Raw genomic sequence first — 25,350 nt, 5'->3', positions numbered from 1 at the left:
GGCTAGCCAATATAGATTATGAACTGCAAAGGGGAACCAAGTTCTTTAAGTGCATAATATCTCCTCTAGCTACCAAACAGACAAGATTTTGAATCCCCTTTTTTAAACAAAGTAGTTGTATATCGTTTTTCTACGCAACTGTTGAAATTATAAATGACGCTAACTTTTATTCTACAAGTAAATGTCAGAACTGAAGTGTGAATAGAGTTTAGGGAGAAAACTATGAAGTAATAAATGTGACAGATTTTCCCGAAATAATGCACTATATGGCTGAAGATGCTGAGCTCAGCCAACCTGTGTTCTTGGGTTATGCCTATTCTTCCTTACCAATAGAATTTTTGCTCACCTGTCAAGAAAAAAAAAAAGGATGCTAAGCTCAGCCAACAAAACCTTAGGCTGTGGTAACTTAACAGACAATGAAGTTGCTGAGATAACAGTCTGGACAATTTTGGCAATATATGTATATTGCTACACATCTCTGCTTGTTCTTGACATGTTTGTAATTGATTGTGCAGGTCATACTCTTCATCTTTTGTATGATAAATTCCTTTCTTACATTGGTGAGGGCATTCTCATTTGCATTTGGGGGCTTACAAGCTGCGGTGAAGGTGCATGACACACTGCTTTATAAGCTTATCAATGCGCCTGTCCAATTCTTTGATCAGACACCAGGCGGAAGGATACTCAACAGGTTAGAATAACATACCTTCGGGAGATTGTTTTAGTATTTTATATATACCCCCAGGCTTTTTATTTTTATATTTGTAGGTTCTCTTCTGATCTCTACACAATTGATGACTCCCTTCCATTCATTCTCAACATTCTCCTAGCCAATTTTGTTGGCCTGCTGGGAATTGCTATAGTTTTGTCATATGTACAGGTATCCAACGAGTTTGTCCACTTTGCTTGTATGCTCTTCCAGAAATCCACTTTTAACTATCTTAAAAAATGTTATTGAACGCTTTTTGTATATATGTAGGTTCTCTTCTTGCTCTTGCTGTTGCCATTTTGGTATATCTACAGCAAGCTTCAGGTACTTCTCTATATCATTAAGTATGTTGATATTTTAAAAATCACTACTTGTCCTAAAAGCTCATGTTGATGGAATATATATATATATTTTTGGTAGTAATGGGAAGAGGTAAATTTATCATTTAATTTATATTCGAACACTTCCCTCACATATGAGCTGGGCTCCTCCTTAATAAATGGGTTCAACACATGAATATTCAATTGAAATGGGGTAAAGTGTCGAGTCAGGATTCGAATTAAAGACCTTTGCTTTGATACCATATTAAATCCCCACTTAGGTTATATACATCCGTGGTTGATGTAAGTTTTACGAGAATGTATTTGGGACTGCTTAGAATTAATGATGAAGATATAGCCTACATATTGTTGAATGGGCATTGAAATATCTTAGATAGGCAGAAAAGGAAGCTCAATTAAGTTTTGGAAACTAGAATTTATCTGAGCTTGCTTTTTAACAATCTAATAACCGGGGTAGTTCACTCTGTGTAATGCTAATTACGCAGCAACTTTTCAATGTATGAGATTAAGACGCTAGGTGCTGCATTCTAAAGTTGCTTTCTTGTGTAATTACGGCAGTTGCTTACTCAAGGATGAGAAATAATTGGGGATGAGAATTATTTGTATCATATTTTTAATTCATGGGAATGATGTTCATGGTTCAAATATACTTTATTTGTAGAACTGACTTGATTTAGCACTATAGAAAAAAGAAATTTAATGTGATGAATGACTAGTGAATTTTATGGTACAACTCATTCTGTACAAGGAAAGAATAAGTCTTAGACTACCAAGCTGTCGACTTAGTAGAAATTATTCAGTTTTTCTACAGGTCAACATCACGGGAACTGCGAAGACTGGACAGTGTTTCTCGATCTCCCATATATGCATCCTTCACAGAGACACTTGATGGGTCGTCAACTATAAGGGGATTCAAGTCTGAGGTAGATATTTGTATGTTGTTTTCATATAATCTATCTTAATCATTGTGGTAGACAAACAGTCACCTGGAATGACAAGAAGGGGAAAAAGGAATTGAAGAAGGAAGACTCAAACACACACATACATGTTAGATGCTTACAATTTACAAACATGTTCACGGAATTGCTTAAACTCTGGATTCTTTTGAGGTTCAGTAGAAGATCTTGGACTACTTATATGTGTTTGAGACACATATAACAAGAGCAATTTATATGTTTTAGTAAATACCACTTTGATTTTTTTTTTTTTTTATAATTCATCTGTACAAAGTTTTGTACGCTTTATATTTGTTAGATCTAATGATGGTACCTTAGCCTTATAAAGTTTAGTAATTTAAGCAACAAATTCTAAAATATAAAGGTTTGGTGAAACTTCTAGACGAACATGTGAAGAAAGACCGACAACTCATACTGGCCTTACGATTACAATATTAGGTGCAACCTTGCCTTGGGAAAACCACTGTGTATGATGCCTCGTGCAAATAAAATATTGTTGTGTCTTGGTGTGAGGGAGCTATACTGTAAAGACCTAAGGAAAACTCAAGCAACATCTGGGTTTGTACTAAAAAAGGACAAGCCAATCTCCCTCCTCAAAACCATGATGTCTTTATCAAGCTATTCCATTGCAAGTAACATGACTCAAGCCCCACACTTCTAGCTGAGATTGGTTTTCATGCAATTTGTAACAACTTGAGGAAAACACAAGTCTCATCTAAGTTTATATTACAAAAGGTTGGTCAATGCTACAATTGGAATCTCTTCGAATCATCGTAATTGAAGTTTCTTAGCGTTTGGAAGAGAGATTAATGAGAAAGGTGAAGAGAAATGGAAAGAATGAAAGATGAAAAAAATTATGAACTGAGGGTTGGTTTTGCATCGGTGCTTTGATACCATGAGTCATTGATAACTAGAGAGAGAATATGAAAAGATTGCGAGAACTCAACCCTTGAATAGTTTCCTTCTCTGTTCATATGTTATGGATGTTGTAAAATTTCAATATTATAGAAAATATAGTTGTCATAGGTATGGTAAATTTATTGTAATGCTACAACGTTATTTTCTTTTTTTTATTCTTCTTATTTAAGCAGGCAGTGATCCTTTTTAATTGATTTACTCTGCCAATCTTGTTTTCACATTCATTTTTGTTGAGTATGATGTACAATTCTTGTTGACAATCACAATGGATAAAATTTTGGAAGTCACATTATCAATTGTCCTAAAAAGTTAATCTTATGAAAAAAGATGAATTAATCATAATTAATATTCTTACGTTTCTCTCACGAGTGGATCACACTCTCTTAATAAGTTTGTATAACATGTGGAATATTTAAATGAAATGAGGATTATAGTGGAATCAAGGTTCAAAGTCAAGATTACTACTTTTATACCATGCTAAATTATCATTTTTTTTTCCCAAAAGTTTGAATTCATGGAAAGAGTTGGCTTTAGTTATTTTATTGATATCCTAACAAAATCAATCAATGCTGGTTTTGAGTAGGACTTTTTCTTGGCCACCTTCGCTCGACATGTTGCCTTGTATCAGCAAACTTCTTACACAGAATTGACAGCAAGTTTGTGGCTTTCCCTACGGCTTCAGGTACATCACTAGAGTTTAAATGACTCAAGGACAGTTTGTTTACTGACATCTGATATTGTGCAGTTAAAAGCTAGTTTACTCTGATGTTCTATTAATTAGGCTGCGTCCAGGATCTGAAACACCCCTCTGTGTCCCACAGCGATTATCCTCTTGAGAAAGTCAATAATTAACTGATTGTAATCAATGTCTTGAAACTTATTAATCCTACCACCTTTTTTAAATATTAGCCTTTCAGTGCTTAGCTTAAAGGGCGGTTAATCATTATAGCGAGGAATACTTGAGAGAAATTTATGTTTGTGGTGTAGAATGACAGTTATAATTTGTTATTAACTTTTCAAAATGGAGAAATGGGAACATTTAAAATGGAAAGCACACCTTTTATACCGTATGCTTATTGTTGTAAGATAATATCTATAACCTGTTGTGACGATTATGGTAACCAGTCATATTCCTCCAGTTGTTAGCAGCAGTTATCATCTCATTTATTGCCCTGATGGCTGTTATTGGATCTCATGGTGGTTTACCTGTTAGTTTTGGCACCCCAGGGCTGGTATGTTCTGCTCCTCATATATCTTCAAACCATCCTTTTACATTCCAATTTTGTCTACCTTTAACATTCAAACAACTAGATGCTTTAAGTGTTGTACTGAGTACTTCGTACATTGTGAAAACCTGAAGAGAATGGAAAGTGATGTGTTCTTTTACAGGTAGGATTGGCTCTCTCCTATGCAGCTCCAATAGTGTCTTTGTTGGGGAGCTTTTTAACAAGTTTTACTGAAACAGAGAAGGAAATGGTTTCTGTTGAAAGAACTCTTCAGGTACTACAATATACCTCCTTCCATAGATACTTTCCTTCCGATGACATACTTTGCTTATATTCTCTCCAGTATATGGACATTCCTCAAGAAGAACTGCATGGATCCCAATCTCTCAATCCCGATTGGCCATGTCGAGGACTGATTGAATTTAAAAAGGTTACTTTGAGATACATGCCATCTTTGCCTGCTGCACTTTGTGATATTACTTTTACAATTGGGGAAGGGATGCAGGTCAGTTCATTTGCTCTGCTTGGTGTAGATTATTCAATCTTGTACTGTATTTAAAACCCTTTGATTGATCATTTCTACTACATCGTTGTTGTTTTTCCCTTGATCCTCAGATTTTACTTGATTTATTCTTACCATATCATTGACATTTTCCCTTGATCCTTTTTCAGGTTGGAATCATTGGCAGAACAGGTGCTGGAAAATCGAGTGTCTTGAATGCCCTTTTCCGCCTTACTCCAATTTGTGGTGGATGTATTCTGGTGGACAGAATAAACATAGCCGACGTTCCTGTTAGAGACCTCCGTTCACATTTCTCTGTTGTTCCTCAGAGTCCATTCTTATTTGACGGATCAATAAGGTAATGTATGGAAATGCTACATGTTCCATGCAATTTTATGTCTTATGTTCATATGATATTTGCTGTTGTGTTTTCTTTCAGATATATATGTATTATCTATGTTCTGGTTTCATTATCATTTGGTCACACCAACTAATGTTTTTCTTGCAAATCTCTAGGGATAATCTAGATCCATTCCGGGTGAATGAAGACTTCAAAATTTGGAAGGTTTTGGAGAAATGCCATGTCAAGGATGAAGTAGAAGCAGCGGGAGGGCTGGATGTTTGCATAAAGGAAGCTGGGATGTCCTTTTCTGTCGGGCAACGGCAGCTGCTTTGCCTTGCTCGTGCACTTCTCAAGTCTACAAAGGTCATATTTTCCTGATTGAGAAACAACACCAAGTACTTCAGTTACAAGCAGAAAGTCCTAGGGTGAATTAATTTAAGCATGAAAGGCACTTATAAATGATTTAGGGAAATAAATCTCTTATAAATCTTCCAAGCATTACATTTGCTTTTTCATGATTTAAATTAATATAAAGAACCAGATTTAGATGTCTAACCCTACTCCTTAGGTTTGCAACAGAAATCCAGCATGTCCATCTAGCATGGTAACAATGATAGTTTGAGTTGAATCATTATATTCCAGAGATTTTGGCTTTCTTCTTTTGAAAACATTCTGCTCAGAGAAATTTCTGTTTCCTTGCGGGTCATGTTAAACTTACATGAGTTTTCATCGTTAGTACTTCCTATCAGCTCTCCTACTGTGGTGCGTTTTGAGTTCACAGACTGCGTTACTTTCACATCATCTATGTTTCTTACAAAGCAACATTTGTACCGTGAACTTAAGCTAATGGTAAGATGTGAATTTAATTATTTACTTATATTTTAAAAATTCACCTCACGTGTCAGCTAAATCATCCCTTAGCACATGGGCCCAACACATGAAATATTTGTTTAAAATGGATGCAAAATATGGAATCCAAACTGAGGAACTGTATTGTGATACCATGCTAAATTACCAATTGTTCCAAAAGCCTATACTGATAGGAAGAAGTTCATTTAATTATCTATTTTATAATTTGACATGTTCATTCTCTCTGTGATCCGTGAGAAATTGAACAGAGAATTTTTTTTCTAGCAAAACAATAGATGAAAATAAAAGAGTGGGAAACATAAGGAATAGAGGGCCATAATGTTTTTTGTACGCTTGAAGTAGCATTTATATATGTTTGTGTGGGTGGATGGGTGGTTGATTGTTTTTAATTTTCTTAGGATGGGGAAGGGACTACATATGTAGGGAAAAGGGTTGGGGAGATCATATGTAGAGAAATATGTAAATTACTAACACTATCAAGATTTTCAGGTATTGTGTTTGGATGAGTGCACGGCTAATATTGACACCCAAACAGCATCAGCAATACAAAATGCGATCTCCACTGAATGCAGAGGTGTGACAGTGATTACAATTGCTCACCGCATTTCAATGGTTGTGAACGTGGACAACATTCTGATTCTTGACAATGGGATCCTGGTATGCTTTATCTTGGTGTGCCTTAGTATGCATCAGTGTGCAACTTGCTTCTGTGCATTTATTATTATTGCTGCTGCTGCTGTTGTTGATTCATTTGTTTTTCCCCATCCATTAGATTTCCCAAATGAGAAGAAATCTGTTCGAATTTTAGCTAACATCGATATCTTGTTAAGTGGACTCTGATAGCAGCTACCAAATGCTGAGGATGAGCCTAATAAATCATAATAACTTAGAGATGAAATCTTGAATTAATGAATATAATTGTTTCTTCTGTTTATGTTGGTATGCATATTTCGTGCTGTTCTTCCATTGATTACACTCTCTTAAACTGTTGGTATTTAACAATTTCGACCTTCACCATATTGGGTAGTCTCTTGATGCACAATGCGGGACTACCACTACCATCCAGCTTTATTTGATAAGAATAAACTGGGGCCTGAAATGGATGTCAACTGCTCTTCCAACCAAATTGGTGATCAAGTTTATGAACAGGTCCCTTTGTTCCTCCACACATTTGAGGGCTGATATATCCAGTTTCAGTATGCTCTTTACGTTAGTAAAATAAGTATAAAAAATGGGCACGTCTCAATCATTTGTGAATTTGATGAAATGTCATCTGATCCTTTAGTCTAATTGGTAGCATTGGCGAAACGCCTCCTTGCCATTTTATATCGCATAAACCTCTTTAAATCATATTCCTTGTTCTCTGCCCTTGAATAGGTCGAACAGGGTAACCCCCAGGCTCTACTACAAGACGAGTTCTCCAGATTTTCAGGTTTTGCAAAGGCTTCTACAATGTGAGTAATACAGCAAGCACTACTGCACTCAGTGTTGACAATATGCACCTTGAGACATACAACGCAGATCAGATCTGTAATCATAACTTAGGTAAATTATCAAGGGATTTCCAATCCCTTCTCATTTGCAGCCTGGAATAGGCAACAGCATTGTTGAAATTTAGGATATGGTGTCTTAAGCTGGTCTGCTTCCTGCTGAACTTGTACCTGAAACCAAGCGTAACTTGTTGACAATTATATTAAATTTCTATGACGTGCTAAATCATTTCAATTGTGACCGTTAGAAGCTTATATCATCCGATTCATAACAACCATGGTGGGGTCTCCGCCTGATCATGAGCCTACTCTGGTAAATAAAACAGGTTTGTTCGTTCCAAAACTCTGATTACTTGTACAGTACTGGGGCGGGAAGTTAGAATTTTCGTAAGAATCAGTGGCCCAATAATACCCAATTTCTTTGTAATGAATTCTCATTCGGAAAAGTTTAGGCCTCGTATGTTTTTAAGAAACATTTCTACTCATCTCATCTTATTTTATTTTATCTAATCATTACAACTTTATCAAATTTTCATACAAAATAAAATAAACAATTCTAACTTTTTCAAATTTCAAAACAAAAAAAATATTAAAAAATATATATATTCTAATAATATTTTATTCAACTTTCAATTTTTATTTCAATTCATCTCATCTCATCTCATTCCATTTGGAAAAACTTGTCTTGAAGGTTGACCATCTCGAATTGCGTCAAAATTGCCACTTTTTTTTCTCCTTTCATCCTTTTTCGTTCCATTTTCCCTACCATTTTCTATTAAATAAACAATAGTAAATTGGAAGTGTTGCATTAAAATTAGTGCGTGAAACTGGCTCCTCTTATACAAGTGATCGTAACATATTAACAGGGTACTACGTCTGCAGCCAGTTTTTTATTTTCCTGTTTTCCTGCAGTAATGCCAGTGAACGTAGAAAGTCATCTGTTTTCGAAGCTGAGCTTTACTCAGAGCATCTCCTGATCTCCCTCGTGAGACTTCTCTCCTTTCCTCTAGCTGTATCGGTTGGGTTCTCTCCTTTTCCTCTCCTCCAATTTATTCTCCTTTTCCCAATCCTCTCATTTGCCCCCAGTAACTCATTATTCCTCCATTGACATGCTGTGAGAGCCGCACGTACCACCTCTGGCGTGCCTACGTGTCACCCAATTGGTGTCCTCTCTTTTAACTGTAGATAACTGCAAATCTGATGTCTCCAGCACGTCAGGTGCAATGCGCTAATATTGTTACCCGTATTGATGAAGGGGGGGATGCAGTGTCATTCATAATTGTATAAAGGTGCAACCGTTGAAATGAATTGAATATTATATTGAGATTCCGAGTTGAACCTTTTAACGGTTTCCTTCCTATGAAGTCACAAATAATTTTGTGAAATCAATCATCGAGACGGTAGTCTCGATTGTGTTATAAAAGACCTAACGAAACCTTGTGGCTGAATGCTAGGAACAATTTTTTAGTTACATTGTAAAATTTGATGTTGAGGGGACTAAAGAGGAATCACAAAAAATGGTAGCTTAAAAAGCAATCAACCTATCGAACAAAGAACATGAAAAAGATGCATCATTGTCGTGTCTTCCACTGAAATTTAACTATGTTGATCTCATCGATTTAGAGATATATATTTACCCGATTTTATTTGAGTCGAATAAACAGAATGTTCTTAAAAGAACAAATTATATTCCTATTGCTTACCCCAAAAGACGAATCGAACATCCATTAGAAAGTAAGATTGCATTATCAAGAGCATATAGTTTTTTGATGAAATTCAAGCTTTTTGACCCATATCTTAGCATAACTTGGTAGAATAGGAGCTTTTAGGTAACATTCTCAAACTATAGAGTGGTCCTTAAACCTTAGGTAGAGTATTTATGCGATACTTTCACTAGCATCAAGAAGAAAACCACACCACCTCTGCTTTCGTGGGAGTAGTTAATGAAATTTAGAAGATGCATGCATGGATTCAGATTTTGAGATCAACATCAAACGCTTAGTGTAATAGTTAAAAAAACAAAAAACAAAACGCTATATATTGTTTATGTTACCGATCATCTATTTGCTCCAATTAATAACTCTTTATAAAAATAGTAAGGAATCGAAATCGCAATTTGTTTACCTGTCACTACTTGTGCTATATATGTTCTTCAAAGCGGAACCTTAACCAACATGTGCCTTTTGTGAACTGATCTCAATTCTCATCCACATTCTCACAAGAATCGAGGTCATTTCCTTCTATTTTCTTTTTCATTTTTTCCAACTAAATTCATTGCATTCTTCAAACTATCTTGAAATGTATGCTACTCCACATGATCTCAAAGCACTTTGAGCTTAGCTCGCACCTCGCATAAAGAGCAATACCCTCTTATCTAATTTTTTTTTTAAACATCACTCAAATATAAATATTATTTAATTTTAAATTTTAAACTTTAAACTTTTTCATTTCATTACTTAATTATTACAACTTTTTCAAACTTTCAAACAAAACACAAAAAACAACTCAACTTTTACGAATCCCAAAATAAAAATATTATTAAAAACATTATATTCTAATAATATTTTTATTCGATTTTTTTTCTCTCATTTCTCAAAACTTAATAAAACATATGAATTCAAATAATTTCATTAGTATTCACATATTTATCATCCGATCTCAACATCCACACTAGATCTTAGTCTATCATAGCTATACGTACACATGCTAGTCATCAAACAACGTCCACCTGTCCATTCCCCATGCATTCAGGTTGAGTTTGGATGTTGAAGTGAGTTGAGTTGAGTTGAGTTGAGATGATAAAATATTGTTAAAATATTATTTTTTAATATTATTATTATTTTAGAATTTGAAAAAGTTGAATTGTTTATTATATTTTGTGTTGGGATTTGAAAAAATTGTAATGATGAGTTGAGATGAGTTGAGAGTGGTTAATGATCCAAACGAAGCCTCAGTTTCACTCCTTTCTTAGGAGATATAAGTAAAAAAATATTGGCCTGGGAGATAGAATCCTATATATTATATAATGTATGGCAATAAGTAAAGAGTTCTGCTAGAACGATCGAAAAAGTATCTCAAATTAGGCTATCGAATAGTGCATTTTATTTTTTTTTTATTTTTTTTTATTTATGTATTTTTTTAATTATCATAAACATTTTTAAAAAAATAAAAAAAATTCATAACATCATTAAAAAACACTTTCTTAATCATTAAATAACAAAAAAAAAAAAGTTCATTCGGGACACTTTTTGAGTCCCGAATTCAGGACCCAAAGCATTTCTCATAAGTAAATATATAATAGCAAGATACCATTCACCACAATGCAGCTAAATCCCTTTGGCAAATGGGAAGGCTGCTAGCTGTTGTTCCGGACGCAACCATATATCAAAAACCCGGACAATATTCTCGGCCAACTTCAACTATTTTACTCGATGGTGCATGTGAATTTGCCAGTTTTTGCGGTCCATTAGTTTGCATGCATGAAAAGAAAGACACTGATCATAGAGATCGATCATCAACGCCTAAAATAAGCAGGAATGAGGGAAAATGGGTTGCCTTTTCCAACTAGGCACTGGACCTGCCTTAGTGCAAGCTTGGTCCCAGTTTCTCCGGTGACATTTTGACACTTGTTTGCTACTAGTCCTAGGGCATTCCTAGTGGAGTTTAAAGTTGACACCTAGCTAGCCAGCCAGCCACGCACATTAACATTAATATTAATATTATTCTTCGTAAAAAAATAATAACAAATTGTTTTAGAATATTGATTTTATTATTAATCTGTGTACTTAATTTGTTTATTAATTTGATTCTAATTCATCACAATTGGGTTCGTATTGATCTTCTTTTGCCGAAAGGGTTTTTGTTGAGTAGGTGCATGGGGACCTAAAGACTAAGTGATTCTATCATGACACGTACGTTTATGATTATATATTTAAGGCTCTAGTACTTAACATATATAATATAATTATTAGTTTCTAGTTAGTAATCTGGTTTACAATATTCTATTACTTTAGCTAGTGGAGCTATATATATATATATATATGTCTAGCGCGCGGTCATGTGTGATCTGCATCGTGATATCATTATGGAATTCAAAAAATCAGCTTGAATGATCTATATAGCTTAGTAGCCAACACGTGCATATTTCCCCTCGTCGGTTTCTCTTCCTAATTCTCTGATCCTTTAATGTTCTTTTTAGATAAATACTATAATTACAAAGAGATTTCATAAAAATAAATTCATAAATTAATTGGCATGGTTCTATATGATACGTTAGATCTACTATACAATAAAAATAGATTTACAATCTAATATACCAAATCAAATTACGTCAGTGTATGAATTTATTTTTATGAGATCTCTTTATGGCTAAAACATGTATATTCTTCCCGATATGTATTTATTGCAAGTGGATCATCATCATGTCCTCATGAAGTATATGTGTTTGTGTGTGGGGGTTGCAAGTTGTCCATATGAAAGTCAGAAAATGTCTTTATAGTTGATACCAAGAAAATTACCTTTCCTAAGTACATACTTAATCAAGCTATATATATATATATATATATATATATATATATATATTACGTACACTACATTCAACTATATATGAGTATTAAAAACAACCCGTAAGTAAAAGTGCTCGCACATGCATTGACCACATCCACCATTTTTGCGTTAACATGATCACTTCTGTTGGCTAGTCAAATTAATATATAGCTTAGACATGAATTGCAACTAGTCATGGGCTCTCTCTCTCTCTCTCCCTCTCTCTCTCTCTCTCCCTCCTTAATTAAGATCGGAACCCATGAAACCGGAAAAAAAAAATGTATTTGAACCAATAATATTAATCCCATGCGCCGGCCACCATATATATATATATATATATATATATATTCCCACAATTATTAATTGGTACGGTTACTGCATGTTATTTGGATATTCTAGTCATTAATTAGAATTTCGAAGAATAGATTTGGGGAGATATATATATATATATATATATATATATAAAATATATATGGTATCTTAATTATTATACTCATCGATCGGTTTATACCATATTCTTTTCACAAAAGGGCGAGGGGTGAGATTAAACTGATCAAAAGCCTGATCAAGGAATCATTGATATATTTCTCACAAAAATATCAAACAAACAGAACCATGATTAATTATAATTACCAATTATATCGGGAACCTGTTTTTATTAATCTTTGATTAGATGCTTGCACCTTACAACTGGACAACATGTCACAACTTAGTCACAAGTACGTAATTAAGAACGTTAATCTTTCATTAGATGCTTCCACCATACAACTGGAAAACATGCTCCAACAGTACTACATACGGACATTCTTTTTTCTCCTTTGAGGAAACATATATGCAAGATACAAGCGTTAGTGATCAAGCCAAAAGAAAAAAAAAAAAAAGTTGTCAAAAGTCACGTGGATCAACGAAAATCACTGATGAAGACGATTGGGATTTGATCCAATTATCAGATGGCTCAAATTTTTCATGATCACTTGCATCTTGCTTCGCATCTACAAGCTTCTTAATGCACCACATATCTTCGGCCCAAGAAAATCTCTTCCAATGAGGGATTGCCTCCCGAACTGGGTCCCGCTGGCCCACCTCGGCCACCACGGCCCCACATCCAACATCATCCCTAGCCATGTTATGTGCAAATGCACATAGGGACTTCATGAGACGTGATGCATATTGACCTCCCATGTGTAGCCCGTACAAAAAGTACACCCCAAATTGTCTGAAAACGTCGGGAAATGAAGGCAACTTTAGCCATGGCATACATGCATCCAACAACCTAGTCCCCATGCAGCATAAGTACGTTAAGGCCGACACGCCCTTCACTTGCAGCTTGAACACTTCCTTGGTGTTCCACACACTTAGGATTGCGAAACTTGGGGGAAGAGTGCCTGTTTTTGGATCCCATTTAGGAAGGAACTTCTTGGGGAGAGCCATGAATGTGCCCAGATTGAGCTTGTTCCGTAATATGTTGTCTATATCTCTAGGAAAGAACTCTGAATTCGCAAAGATGGCACGATAAATTGATTCAGCAACTTCTTGTGTGAGTTTAACTATTGCATGGCCTGACCCAATTGCTTTCTTGTGAGCATGGACAGGCTGCACTAGCATGGTGGGCGTGCGAAATTTCATGTATGCACATTTTTTGGTAAATAGATTGATAGAGGCCTCGTTGGTGCAGTCGGTGGCCATGTATGCATACTCTGCACCATTTAGCTTGCACCATTCTTCTAATTTTCGAACCAGTTTTGTGCCAATTCCAAGCTTCCTGTAAGCAAATAAGTTGCAAATCATGCGTTAGATGTATTAATTGTGGTTGAGTTTTTAGAGAAAGTGCTTGAGAGAACTGAAGAATATTGTTGGTCATCTCAAGGTTCCTTCTAATGCGGAATTTGATTAGAAAATAGTTGCCATTATCTGGAGCATGTCGAGAAAAACATATTTAAATGACTAAAATGTGAGGCATTTTCGAGGGGCTTTTTACTTTGGGGAAACAGAAAACATTTTCTATAAAATAACATTTAATTTGCAGAGTACTATGGAAAAAACAGTATATATTTCATGATCTCAGTCCACACTCAATGGAGAATTTTAAGAAAGCCCAATTATTTAGGACACACCCCACTAGACGCGGGGTTTTAAATCATTTGTTGCGCCCTGTGCTAGATAAAGGATTCTCTTTTTTTTTTTTTCCTTCAAAAGATGATGACTTTGATCATAATACTACATTAATAACAAAGATCAAACAATAAGATATTGTATTGTCTCTGTCTTCTTGTTCGTACTTGTGCTAAATTGGTTCGCCAGGGCTATGGTCCCACAAAGAGGGAGATCAGAGACACGGTACGGTCCACCAATGTTTTGTTTTGTTTCGGGTTTTCTTTTCTATTTCTTCTTCTTCTTCTTCTTTTTTTCCAATTCTCGGATTCTTCTTCTATGAATAATGACATGCTAGCCAGCTGCATTTTCTGATCTGCTTTCGATCGTTTCCTTGATACTAGGAATTAAGATTACGCTGATCTCTTTATTGTCGAATCTAATCTTCTCCCTTCTTTTAGTCTTTTTATTATGGGATGGCAATGCCATTAGAATCTAGAAAGCACGCACATGAGAGAGCGAGAGAGAGAGAGAGAACCTGTGGGTGGGGGAGACCCGTAGCCCCAGAATATAAGCCAACTTTACGTACACTGAATTCTCTCTTGTCACGGTTTTTACACACCCTCTTATCACCCCCACAATCTCTGCTTCTCCATACTCCGCGACCTGCATGTTCATATCAGAGAACAGAAAACAATAATTAGATCTAAAATAACATAACTACTACAAAATAGTCAAAAAGATACAGTACTATATATCCAACTCTGTAATTAACTTTCTTGTCCGTTTTAGAATTCAAAATATAAGATTAACGGTAACTTTCTTCCATATATATATATTATACATGACAACAGAGTACTGTACGTTTCCAAACTTGAGTACAGACAGCTTTTTGGATCGACAAATGTAAACAGCACAACAAAAGATCGATCAGTCACGTCTACATCACACAGTTTTTTTTCCCAATATAGTAGTTCATAAAATACAACCAACGTTCGGTCGAAATTAATGATGAAATGATGAGATCAAATACCAGCATGATGTGTAATGGCAAGTTGCGGGCTCGGCATAAGGGGTCGCCCAATAGGTCAGTGACAAGCGAGGCCTTGCCCTGCTCCTGCTGCCCCACTTCACACTGTCTTTCCAACACTTCCACCGCCACCCTATCTCTCTCTTCATACTCTCTCACCGCCACCAAGTTCCCCACTGCTGTAAGTGGCAGCTCTGGCAAGAACTCGGACGCTATCTTCACCGACATATCACAAAAAAAGACAAAAAATGATGGAGAAATTATAGTACTAGATAGAGGGCCGGGGATGAATATCTTTAATTTGTTTGTGCTCTCTGAGCTAGCTATAGCTAGCTGCAATGAACTCCATCTCCTTATATATAACAGGTGGGATGCCAACGTGGCAACTCCACCAGTTTTCAGTGGACTTATTTATTAAAATGTACTGATCATGTATATTATTATATCTGTATAAACATTCTCTCCATGCATTTGAATAGTCGATGAAAGGCTGAATATAGTACCCTTATCACTAGCCAGAATTAGCAGATATTCTTTCAATTATTGCTTGATTTTATTAGTAGTATGGTCCATATGTATCTAGAAAATGTTAAAAAACAAAGTTATATATAGTTTTAACATGTGTAGTGTCGAGGTGATTATTATGCGTATATAATGATGATAATGATCATGACATTGTTAGAATATGTTTTTACAGATGAGATAAGATGTGATGAAATGAACTGAAATTAAAGTTAAAAGTTAAATAAATATTATTAAAATATATTTTTTTAATATTATTTTTATTTTGAGATTTAAAAAAATTAAATTATTTATTTTATTTTGTATAAGAATTTGATAAAATTATAATAATTAAATAATATGAATTGAGAGTTATTGTGAAAACAAACAAACCATGAATCTTTGTAGTGCCAAATAGTTAGGGCAAGTGCTTAATTGCGTAGTACTATTAATATATCCATGCATCTTGTGGTTGGGAGTGTTGGACACAACGCGTGTCTTTTCTTTTGTTCCTTTTTGTACTGGCAATTCATGTTTATCAACAGCTAGGCCAGGCATGACATCTGTGACAAACTCCATAGATCGCTTGAACATGTGTTATATGTATATATATATATATATATATACATAGTATGAGAGAGAGAGAGAGAGAGAGAGAGAAGTGAATATTTATGCCATGAACCATATGATGGTAAGATGCCGGCCGGTAGTTGTACAAAATTGCTTTAGATTTATGATTTAATCATAAAATTTCCGAGCTTTTGAGGTACGTCGAAAACACAAGCATTATATATAGTACTGTTATTAAATGGGGCTGAAGTTTTATTTCCCCCTGATAGCTCGAGTGGGATCGATCTTAGTACTTCATGTGGATGGTATTTTGGTCCGACACCCACAATCATGATGTGCCATGTGTGCAAAATGATACCCAGTGTATGCAGCCGAAATCCTTAATCTCAGAAAAAGGCATGCATGTATTCCTATATTATATTACTTTCTCTTCACCAATTATTGAGGTAGCAAGCTAGATCATGGTGTACTGGTACGCCACGTGTTTTTTATGAGCATGTGGATGGTCTAATAATGATGATGATTACTATCATCGTCTGCATATAAGTGTTTGTACTATCTGTTTGTTTGTTTATGCTTAAAAAAAAAAAAAAAAAAAGCTAGCATTAATGTGCTCTTTTAATGAAAGAACATGAACAGCATCATGATGTTTAAGTTCCTAAAATCTTCGAGTCGATCCCTTCATTAAAATTTCTAAGCTGATGTGCTTGCTTTCCTTTATTGGAATGACTTTTGCCTTTAAAATTCTGGACATGATGCAAGAATACATGTTCTACCTATTTCGGGAAATGGAAAATTTGGAGAATTTTATCTGATATTTACTTTACTTTACTTTTTTTTTATTCTTCAAGTACACTAGTATTTTTATAAATAGAAACAGAAACCTAGTACATCAGAAGTTGTCCAAGATAAAAAATAATAATAATAATAATAATAATAATAATTATACAGAGGTGAATCATTTTCACTATAAAATAACAACAGAGAATGAAGAATTTGGATTGGGGGATGTTGTCGTAGGCTTGCGTCACCTCTGCCCATTGCGCCAAATTGTGCGCGCATCGATTCATTGAACGATGTATTTTCCTAACTCTCCATTCTTTGAAGGAAGTGAGATGATGCTTGATATCACCCATGGTTGGGATCATAGTCCAATCTTGTACAACAACAGAGTTGGATGATGCCTCTATAGTGGTGCTTGAGTCTCCTTCCAATAAAATTTTTGCAGACCCAATCTTTTTGCTTCAGTAACTGCCATCAAGGCAACCTTGGCTTCTCCTAAGTTTGGACTGACACTGCATATGAAATTAGTAATTGCATAAATAGCTTCTCCTGAGTCATTCCAACATATGGTTACTATTACAGAACCTTGGGCCCGAACTGCAACATCAAATCTGATGAGAAAATGACCTGCTAGAAGATGCCTTGGTTCCATTTGGAGTGATTGAGCTTTAACATTTACCCAAGCAGCTAAATGTTGGTTGAAAATTGAGAAAACTGACTCTATGAAGGAAAAAATGTGTTGGAGAGGAGGGAACCTGATTATGGATTGTTTGATTTCTAAGAAACTAGATATTATCCATAGCTATTAGAGCAAAAAGTTGGAAGGAGTGACTTTCTTCCTCAGGAATTTTTAGGACAGCTGAAGTATTGAGGATGTTTTTTAACCAAATAAGAATGGACTGTCTTGAGAAAGAAGAAATGTCAATTGGCCAATCAGAGTGCCTCCACAAGATTCTAGAGTAAATGCAATTGAAGAAAAGATGGGAGATATCTTCTGGTTCTGTGTTGCATAACGGACAGAGAATTTGCTCTTCATCAAGAGGTCTGACATGGTTGATCTTTGCTTTGGTAGGAAGGATATCATGGCTTGTTTTCCAGGAAAAAAAAAAAAAAAAGAAGAAGAAAGTTTGAATCTATCCTGCACTTTCAATTTTCATAAATTCTTCCAAGTGAGGGTCTGATTGTTGGGGTTTGGAGGATTGTTATCCTTGATAAGGGCGGCATAAGTTGATTTGATTGAAAATTTTTCAGAGGAATGATGAATCCAATTGATCTTATCTTCAACAGTCTAAAAATTATGATTGGCCAAGGGGATTTTTTGGATTTCTCTAGAGGAATGATCCGAAAAAAGAGTATTGAGGAGAAGAACATTCCAATGTCTAGGTTTCTCTAGAATGAGTTTCGAGACAGTCATGTTTAGATCAGGATCCAGATTGTTTTTAGGATTTGGATCAGGGATGAATTTGTGAATGGTGGGGATCCAGGGGTCTGTCCAAACCTTAGTAGAACTCTCATTATTGATTTGATAGCAAGTGCTAGATCTCATAAATTCTCTCTGTTTAAGCAAACTTTTCCAGAACCGAGAATCGGAAACTTTAAGAGTAGCTTCAAAAAAAGTTTTAGAGCCAAGATATTTTTTTGAGATGACCTCCTTCGAAAGACTATTTGGACTATTGAGAAGATACCAAACATTTTTCAAAACCAGAGCAGAATTAAAAGAAGACATGATTCTGATTCCAAGACCTCCTAACGATTTAGGAATGCAGATAGAAAGATTTTGGGATGAATTTCTTTTTCTTTGTCTTCAAACCCCCACCAGAATCTACGGAAAAGAGAGTCCAGGTTCTTTGTTATTGCTTTGGGAACAAGAGTGGATGACATCACATACGACGAAATGGAGCTTGCAACTGCTCTTATGAGAACTATTTTCGCAGCTTGAGATAGAATCTTAGATTTCCAACCCTAAAGTTTGTTTTGGACTTTTTCCATTACATCCTCAAAAAAAAAAATTCCTATCAGCTCCATTTGAGAGAGGTAACCCTAGATATCTGGAATTTGGGAGGGGGGGGGGGGGGGATTCTAAAATTGAAGGAGCTTTTAATCTCATTGATAGAAGCAAGTGTAACGGTTTTGCTAAAATGGAGAGAGGATTTGGTTTCATTAATACTTTGACCAGACCATTGATTGTAAATCTTCAGTCAATCAGAGAATTTTTTCGCATTAATAGCAGATACTAACCCAAACAAAAACAAGTCATCAGCAAAAAGAAAATGGGTAATGCAAGGACCATTAATAGAGAGCTTGATACCCTTGGATTGTTCTTTTTGAGTAATGAGTCTAGACAAGACTTCAGTACCAAGAATGAAGAGGAAGGGCGATAATGGATCATCTTGTCGTAGACCTCTGGAAGGATGAAAGAAACCTTGCGGGGAGCCATTGATGATAATTGAATAGGTCACCGTGGTGATGCATTCTTTGATCCAATTGATTCATTGTTGTTTAAAGCCCGCATATTTCAGGATACCAAGGAGAAATGACCATTCCATAGAATCAAAAGCGTTAGCCATATCAATGTTGATAGCCATTTGACCTGTTCTTCCCCTTCTTTTTTTCATGCAATGAAATATTTTTTGGGCCAAAATAGTATTATCTTGAATAAGGCGCCCAGGTAGGAAGGCAAATTGGCATGAAGAGACGATGTTGGGAAGGACAGATTTAAGCCTATTAGCAAGAATTTTTGCTATAATTTTATAACAAACATTGGAAAAGCTTATAAGTCTGAAATGATTAATCTCATTTGGATTGGCAACTTTTGGTATTAGAACTCAATTGGTGTGATTGAGTTCCTTTAATAGTTTCCCATGGATAAAAAAAACTCCTACCAGCAGCAATCAAATCTAATTTAATGACCTCCCAGAAGGTTTGTAGAAAAGACCTATAAAACTATCCGGATCAGGGGCCTTAGCAGAATGGAGATTTTTAACAATGGAAGCAATTTCATCATCATTTGGAATTTTACACAGAAAATCATTTTCCTGATCAGAGATTTTCCTTGGGAAAAGGGAATCCAAGTCGACTGGAGGTGTCAGATGAGTAGAGGAAAAAATTGCTTGAAAGTGTTCTTGAATCTTGGAAGAGATTATGACTTGATCAGCCGTCCAATTATTTCGTCCGAGCTTAAGACAATCAATACTATTTCTTCTTCTTCTGATTGAAGTAGAAGCATGGAATAATTTTGTATTAAGATCAGTGGTTGTCAACTAAGTTATTCTGGATTTTTGTCTCCATAGAGATTCCTCCCTAAGAAGCAATTCATTGATTTTTTCTTTAGCATCATCTTCTAAAGAGCTAAATGAGGATTAATATGCGTTTTGATCTTGAAGGGATGAGAGATTAGACATCAATTCTTTAAGATTAGTCTGAATATGGCCAAAGGACTTTTGATTCCATTCCTTAAGAGCTTTCTTGGTGATTTTTAATTTCCTTGATAGAATGAAGGAGGGAGTTTCCATAAATTGAGAATTCCAGCTTCTTTGATAATTTTGAATATTGAAGGATTAAGATATCAGAATTCTTTAAATTTAAAAAATTTGAGAAAAGTATTCCTCTTTATTGTGTCCAAAAGAATGGGAGCATGATCTGATGTTACCTTAAAAGGGTAATAAGAATGGCATGGGAAAACATACCATCAATCCATTTTGGTTCTTTAATTTCCTTACCCTAAGAGCTACACGCTGGCTAGCTAGCTACAATATTTATAAAAATTGAGAAATGTTTCTTCCAAGTCTTAAATAGATAAATTTTATAGATGAAGTCTTTATAAAAAAAATAGATTCTATCTTAAAAAAATATATAAAATTTATCTATTTAAAATTTATATCCATTATTTTTAAAAAATCCTACGCACAATAAAAATGAATACGGAAGAGGCCAGTCCACATTGTCAAAAATGAGAACAACATAATGACCCATCAAAAAAAAAAGAGAATTTATAAGGATGTTTCGGGTCAAGTGATTTATCCGTTAGGGTACCGTACGATGTGCATGAATTGTCCTCAGTGCAACGGGTAGATACATATATCATGATTCATAGTCGATCGTCAATGTACTTTTTAGGTTTAAGAGCATTAGTAGTGATTTATGTATTTTTATATGTAAAATTATCTCTTTTAAAAAATGATTTTACATATAAAAAAAAACTCCAACATTGATTTATGTATCTTTGAACCAAATCATAATAAAAAAATTTTATTTTTTATTTGTTTCCTAAAATTATTTTTTATATATATTTTACAATTAACATCCATTTTATATTATCAACTTAATATAATTTTTATGTATCAAAATCATCTTAATATAAATTCTATAAAGTTGATTTTAATGGATAGGAGAGAGAAAATAATAATAAAATAATATTTGAAAAATGAATAGTAATTCTTCAAATTTGAAGAAGCGCTATTTATAGCTATGCAAAAATTTAGAGATGCATAAGTCAATGTAGATGAATTTAAAGATATATTATTTAAATTTAAAGATGAAGATGAAGATGGAGAAGTCACTACTAGGGGTGAGAATCGGGCGGTCCGGACTGGGAAAACTGACCGGACCGAGAGTTGTTCCGGTCCGGTCCGGTCCAAAAATCAGAGGACCGAATTAATTCGGTCCGGTCCACGGTCCGGCGGGTTTTCGGACCGGACCGGACCGGACCGGACCGAATTAAATATATATATAATTTAATAATTTATATATATTAAGTATATAATTTTCATTTGACTAATTAACCTAATCCTATCACTAATTCATCATTAAGTAATTATTAACTAATACACATTTATAAGTTTATACTAATAGTAATATTTATAATTTTATAGTAATACTAAATTATTAATATTTATACTAATACAAGTATTATATTAATAGTCTAGACTCTACTTCTAGACTCTAAAGTCTAATATGGTATTAATAAAAATATATACTAATAGTATATTAGTAAATTAGTAATAGTCTAACATAGAGTAAGAGTCTAAGACAATAGTTAATAGTTATAGACTTATAGACTTATAGTTATAGTAATATATTTATAACTTATACTGAATCACTATAACTAATATTAGTATATTACTAACATATAGCTATAGCCTATATATATTACTAATAGTCCAATACTAATACTATTAATCTATTATATAGTTATAATTTATAACTTATATTAATTATGATTGATAATAATTAATCACTATAAGTCTATGACTCTATAGTATTAATGTATTATTATATAATATATAGTATTAGTATAGTAATAGACTCTAATATGGTATTCGAAAAAAATATACTAATAGTCTAGTACTAAATTACTAATACTATTAATCTATTATATAGTTATAAGTTATAACTTATAACTTATATTGATCATGATTGATAATAACTAATCACTATAAGTCTATAGTATTAATGTATTATTATATAATATATAGTATTAGTATAGTAATAGACTCTAATATGGTATTAGAAAAAAATATACTAATCACTATAAGTCTAAATTACTAATGTATTATTATATAATATATACTATCAGTATAGTAATAGACTCTAATATGGTATTAGAAAAAAATATACTAATAGTCTAGTACTAAATTACTAATACTATTATTATATAATATATAGTATTAGTATAGTAATAGACTCTAATATGGTATTAGAAAAAAATATACTAATAGTCTGGTACTAAATTACTAATACTATTAATCTAGTACTAAATTACTAATACTATTAATCTAGTACTAAATTACTAATACTATTAATCTATTATATAGTTATAAGTTATAAGTTATAAGTTATATTGATCATGATTGATAATAACTAATCACTATAAGTTTATAGTATTAATGTATTATTATATAATATATAGTATTAGTATAGTAATAGACTCTAATATGGTATTAGAAAAAAATATACTAATCACTATAAGTCTAAATTACTAATGTATTATTATATAATATATACTATTAGTATAGTAATAGACTCTAATATGGTATTAGAAAAAAATATACTAATAGTCTAGTACTAAATTACGAATACTATTATTATATAATATATAGTATTAGTATAGTAATAGACTCTAATATGGTATTAGAAAAAAATATACTAATAGTCTAGTACTAAATTACTAATACTATTATTATATAATATATACTATTAGTATAGTAATAGACTCTAATATGGTATTAGAAAAAAATATACTAATAGTCTAGTACTAAATTACTAATACTATTATTATATAATATATACTATTAGTATAGTAATAGACTCTAATATGGTATTAGAAAAAAATATACTAATAGTCTAGTACTAAATTACTAATGTATTATTATATAATATATACTATTAGTATAGTAATAGACTCTAATATGGTATTAGAAAAAAATATACTAATAGTCTAGTACTAAATTACTAATGTATTATTATATAATATATACTATTAGTATAGTAATAGACTCTAATATGGTATTAGAAAAAAATATACTAATAGTCTAGTACTAAATTACTAATACTATTAATCTATTATATTATATATAGTTATAATTTATAACTTATATAGTATTAGTATACTAATAGACTCTAATATGGACCTATGGTATTAAAAAAAAAATTATACTAATCACTATAAGTCTATAGTATTAAATTATTAATGTATTATGTATTATTAATATTAATATATAAGTCTATACTCTATAGTATTAAATTATTAATGTATTATGTATTATTAATATTAATATATAAGTCTATAAGTCTTTACTATTAAATTATTAATGTATTATGTATTATTAATATTAATATGTAAGTCTATACTCTATAGTATTAAATTATTAATGTATTATGTAATATTAATATTAATATATAAGTCTATACTCTATAGTATTAAATTATTAATGTATTATGTATTATTAAAATTAATATGTACATATGTACTGTATAACTCAAGTGCACTGGGCACTGCCCACTGCCAAGAAGCCGAAACGGCGCCGTTTAGTATAAAATAGGACCTAAACGGCGCCGTTTAAGTCCAGGAGGGCGTGAAACGGCAGGATTTTGAAACTGAGTTGCGTGTCGTTTCACGCAACTCAGTTTTTTTTTTAATAAACCACATGTTGAAACGCCGCCGTTTGGGTCCAATTTCAATCCAAACGGCGCCGTTTCAACATTAGTTCCCCCCTTCCCAGTTCCTCATTTCGCCCCCCTCTCCCCCGAAAGGCGATTGCGCGATTCGGAAAACCCTAGCCGTCGCGACTTCCACCCTCCTCCAGCCCGTCGGTCGCCTCCCTCCGTCGAGATTTTGGTACTCTCTCTCTCTCTCTCTCTCTCTCTCTCTCTCGCTCTCTCTCTCTAGTCTCTGGTATTTAATCGTCGCCTATATTGATCATGGGTGTTGGTATTTATCGGCGCCGAACGCCGATGTTGGTTCTGTGAGCTTGTGTTATGGTGAATCTTGACTTTAGTTGTGATTTGTGAAGTTGACAAGTTGTTGTGAGCTTGGATGATGTGTGTCAAAAAATTGTTGTGAAGTTGTTGTAAGCACGGACTCACGGGGTCAGGGACTTCGAAATGTTTTTTTTTTTTGGTTGAAGCAAAATTTTGTTTTGTTGGTCGAACTGAGATGCAAATCAAGTTTTTTAAATAGTTTTAGTTAAAAAAATATACCAAATTTGAAATGGGCCGAAAATAATTGAAATTGGACAAAAAAAAAAAATCACATTTAGATGGGCTGAATGGCCCATTTTAGGCATGTCCAGACCGACTGGACCGGACCGGACCGGACCGGACCGGACCAGACCTATATGTGAGTCGGTCCGGTCCAGGGTGGAGAAAGTGTAGACCGAATAGGTCCGGTCCAGTCCACATTATGGCCCAAGACCGGACCGGACCGGATCGAGATCAGCCCTAGTCACTACCAATGCTCTATGGTTTAAATTTAGAGATGAGTTGAGATTGGTTAATATGGATTGAAATGTTTTGTAAATAGTAAAATAAAAGTTAAATTATTTATTATATTTTATATGAAAATTTGAAAAAGTTATTTTGAGATTTGAAAAAGTTGAATTGTTTATTATATTTTGTTTGAGAATTTGAGAAAGTTATAATAATGAGATAAGATGAGTTGAGGTGAGGTGAGTTTTGAATGCAAACAAGGATATTATAAGAGTAATACTTGTAGACGGCGTAAGTATCGCATAATTGTTTTAAAAAATAGTATAATTTATTATTAAAAAATTAATTTTTTTTTCATGTATATATCGTATTTATTCATTTTTTTTCAAAGAGATTACGCAACATTTGCGCACTCCACAATTGTAAATATCATTTCTCATATTATAATTTGATTCTTAATAATTATATTGATATTTTAAGGCCAATAATAGCAATTTACCTCCTTAATTAACATATATATAGCAGGTCATGGTTTGTAGCTTTTTTTTT

The 25,350-nt window shown here is 33.6% G+C and overlaps 2 protein-coding genes across 5 annotated transcripts in view; one reads left to right on the top strand and one right to left on the bottom strand.

The window, feature by feature from the left end:
- LOC109008212 (ABC transporter C family member 13) overlaps positions 1 to 7,598 on the top strand; it is a 34,782-nt gene extending 27,184 nt beyond the window's left edge. For all 4 annotated transcript variants that reach the window (XM_035692218.1, XM_035692217.1, XM_035692216.1 and 1 more), the window contains 12 exons: positions 516 to 691; positions 769 to 880; positions 980 to 1,033; positions 1,851 to 1,973; positions 3,508 to 3,606; positions 4,064 to 4,156; positions 4,314 to 4,424; positions 4,494 to 4,655; positions 4,823 to 5,010; positions 5,169 to 5,358; positions 6,355 to 6,522; positions 7,243 to 7,598. In XM_035692218.1, the coding sequence (XP_035548111.1) occupies positions 516 to 691; positions 769 to 880; positions 980 to 1,033; positions 1,851 to 1,973; positions 3,508 to 3,606; positions 4,064 to 4,156; positions 4,314 to 4,424; positions 4,494 to 4,655; positions 4,823 to 5,010; positions 5,169 to 5,358; positions 6,355 to 6,522; positions 7,243 to 7,323 (1,557 nt within the window). In that variant the 3' untranslated portion in view covers positions 7,324 to 7,598. The remainder of the gene's footprint in view (positions 1 to 515; positions 692 to 768; positions 881 to 979; positions 1,034 to 1,850; positions 1,974 to 3,507; positions 3,607 to 4,063; positions 4,157 to 4,313; positions 4,425 to 4,493; positions 4,656 to 4,822; positions 5,011 to 5,168; positions 5,359 to 6,354; positions 6,523 to 7,242) is intronic.
- Positions 7,599 to 12,785: 5,187 nt separating this feature from the next.
- Positions 12,786 to 15,249, bottom strand: LOC109008218 (probable N-acetyltransferase HLS1). Its single transcript, XM_018988229.1, has 3 exons — positions 15,025 to 15,249; positions 14,530 to 14,657; positions 12,786 to 13,662 (listed from the first exon to the last, which is right to left on the bottom strand). The coding sequence occupies exons 1-3, from the start codon at positions 15,247 to 15,249 to the stop codon at positions 12,786 to 12,788; spliced, it is 1,230 nt and encodes a 409-aa protein (XP_018843774.1).
- Between the last annotated feature and the right edge of the window lie 10,101 nt (positions 15,250 to 25,350).

This window comes from Juglans regia, chromosome 7 (genome assembly GCF_001411555.2).
Source record: "Juglans regia cultivar Chandler chromosome 7, Walnut 2.0, whole genome shotgun sequence".
Lineage (NCBI taxonomy): Eukaryota > Viridiplantae > Streptophyta > Magnoliopsida > Fagales > Juglandaceae > Juglans > Juglans regia.
The sequence above is the reverse complement of the archived record's forward strand: the minus strand, read 5'-3'. Positions and strand labels throughout refer to the sequence as shown.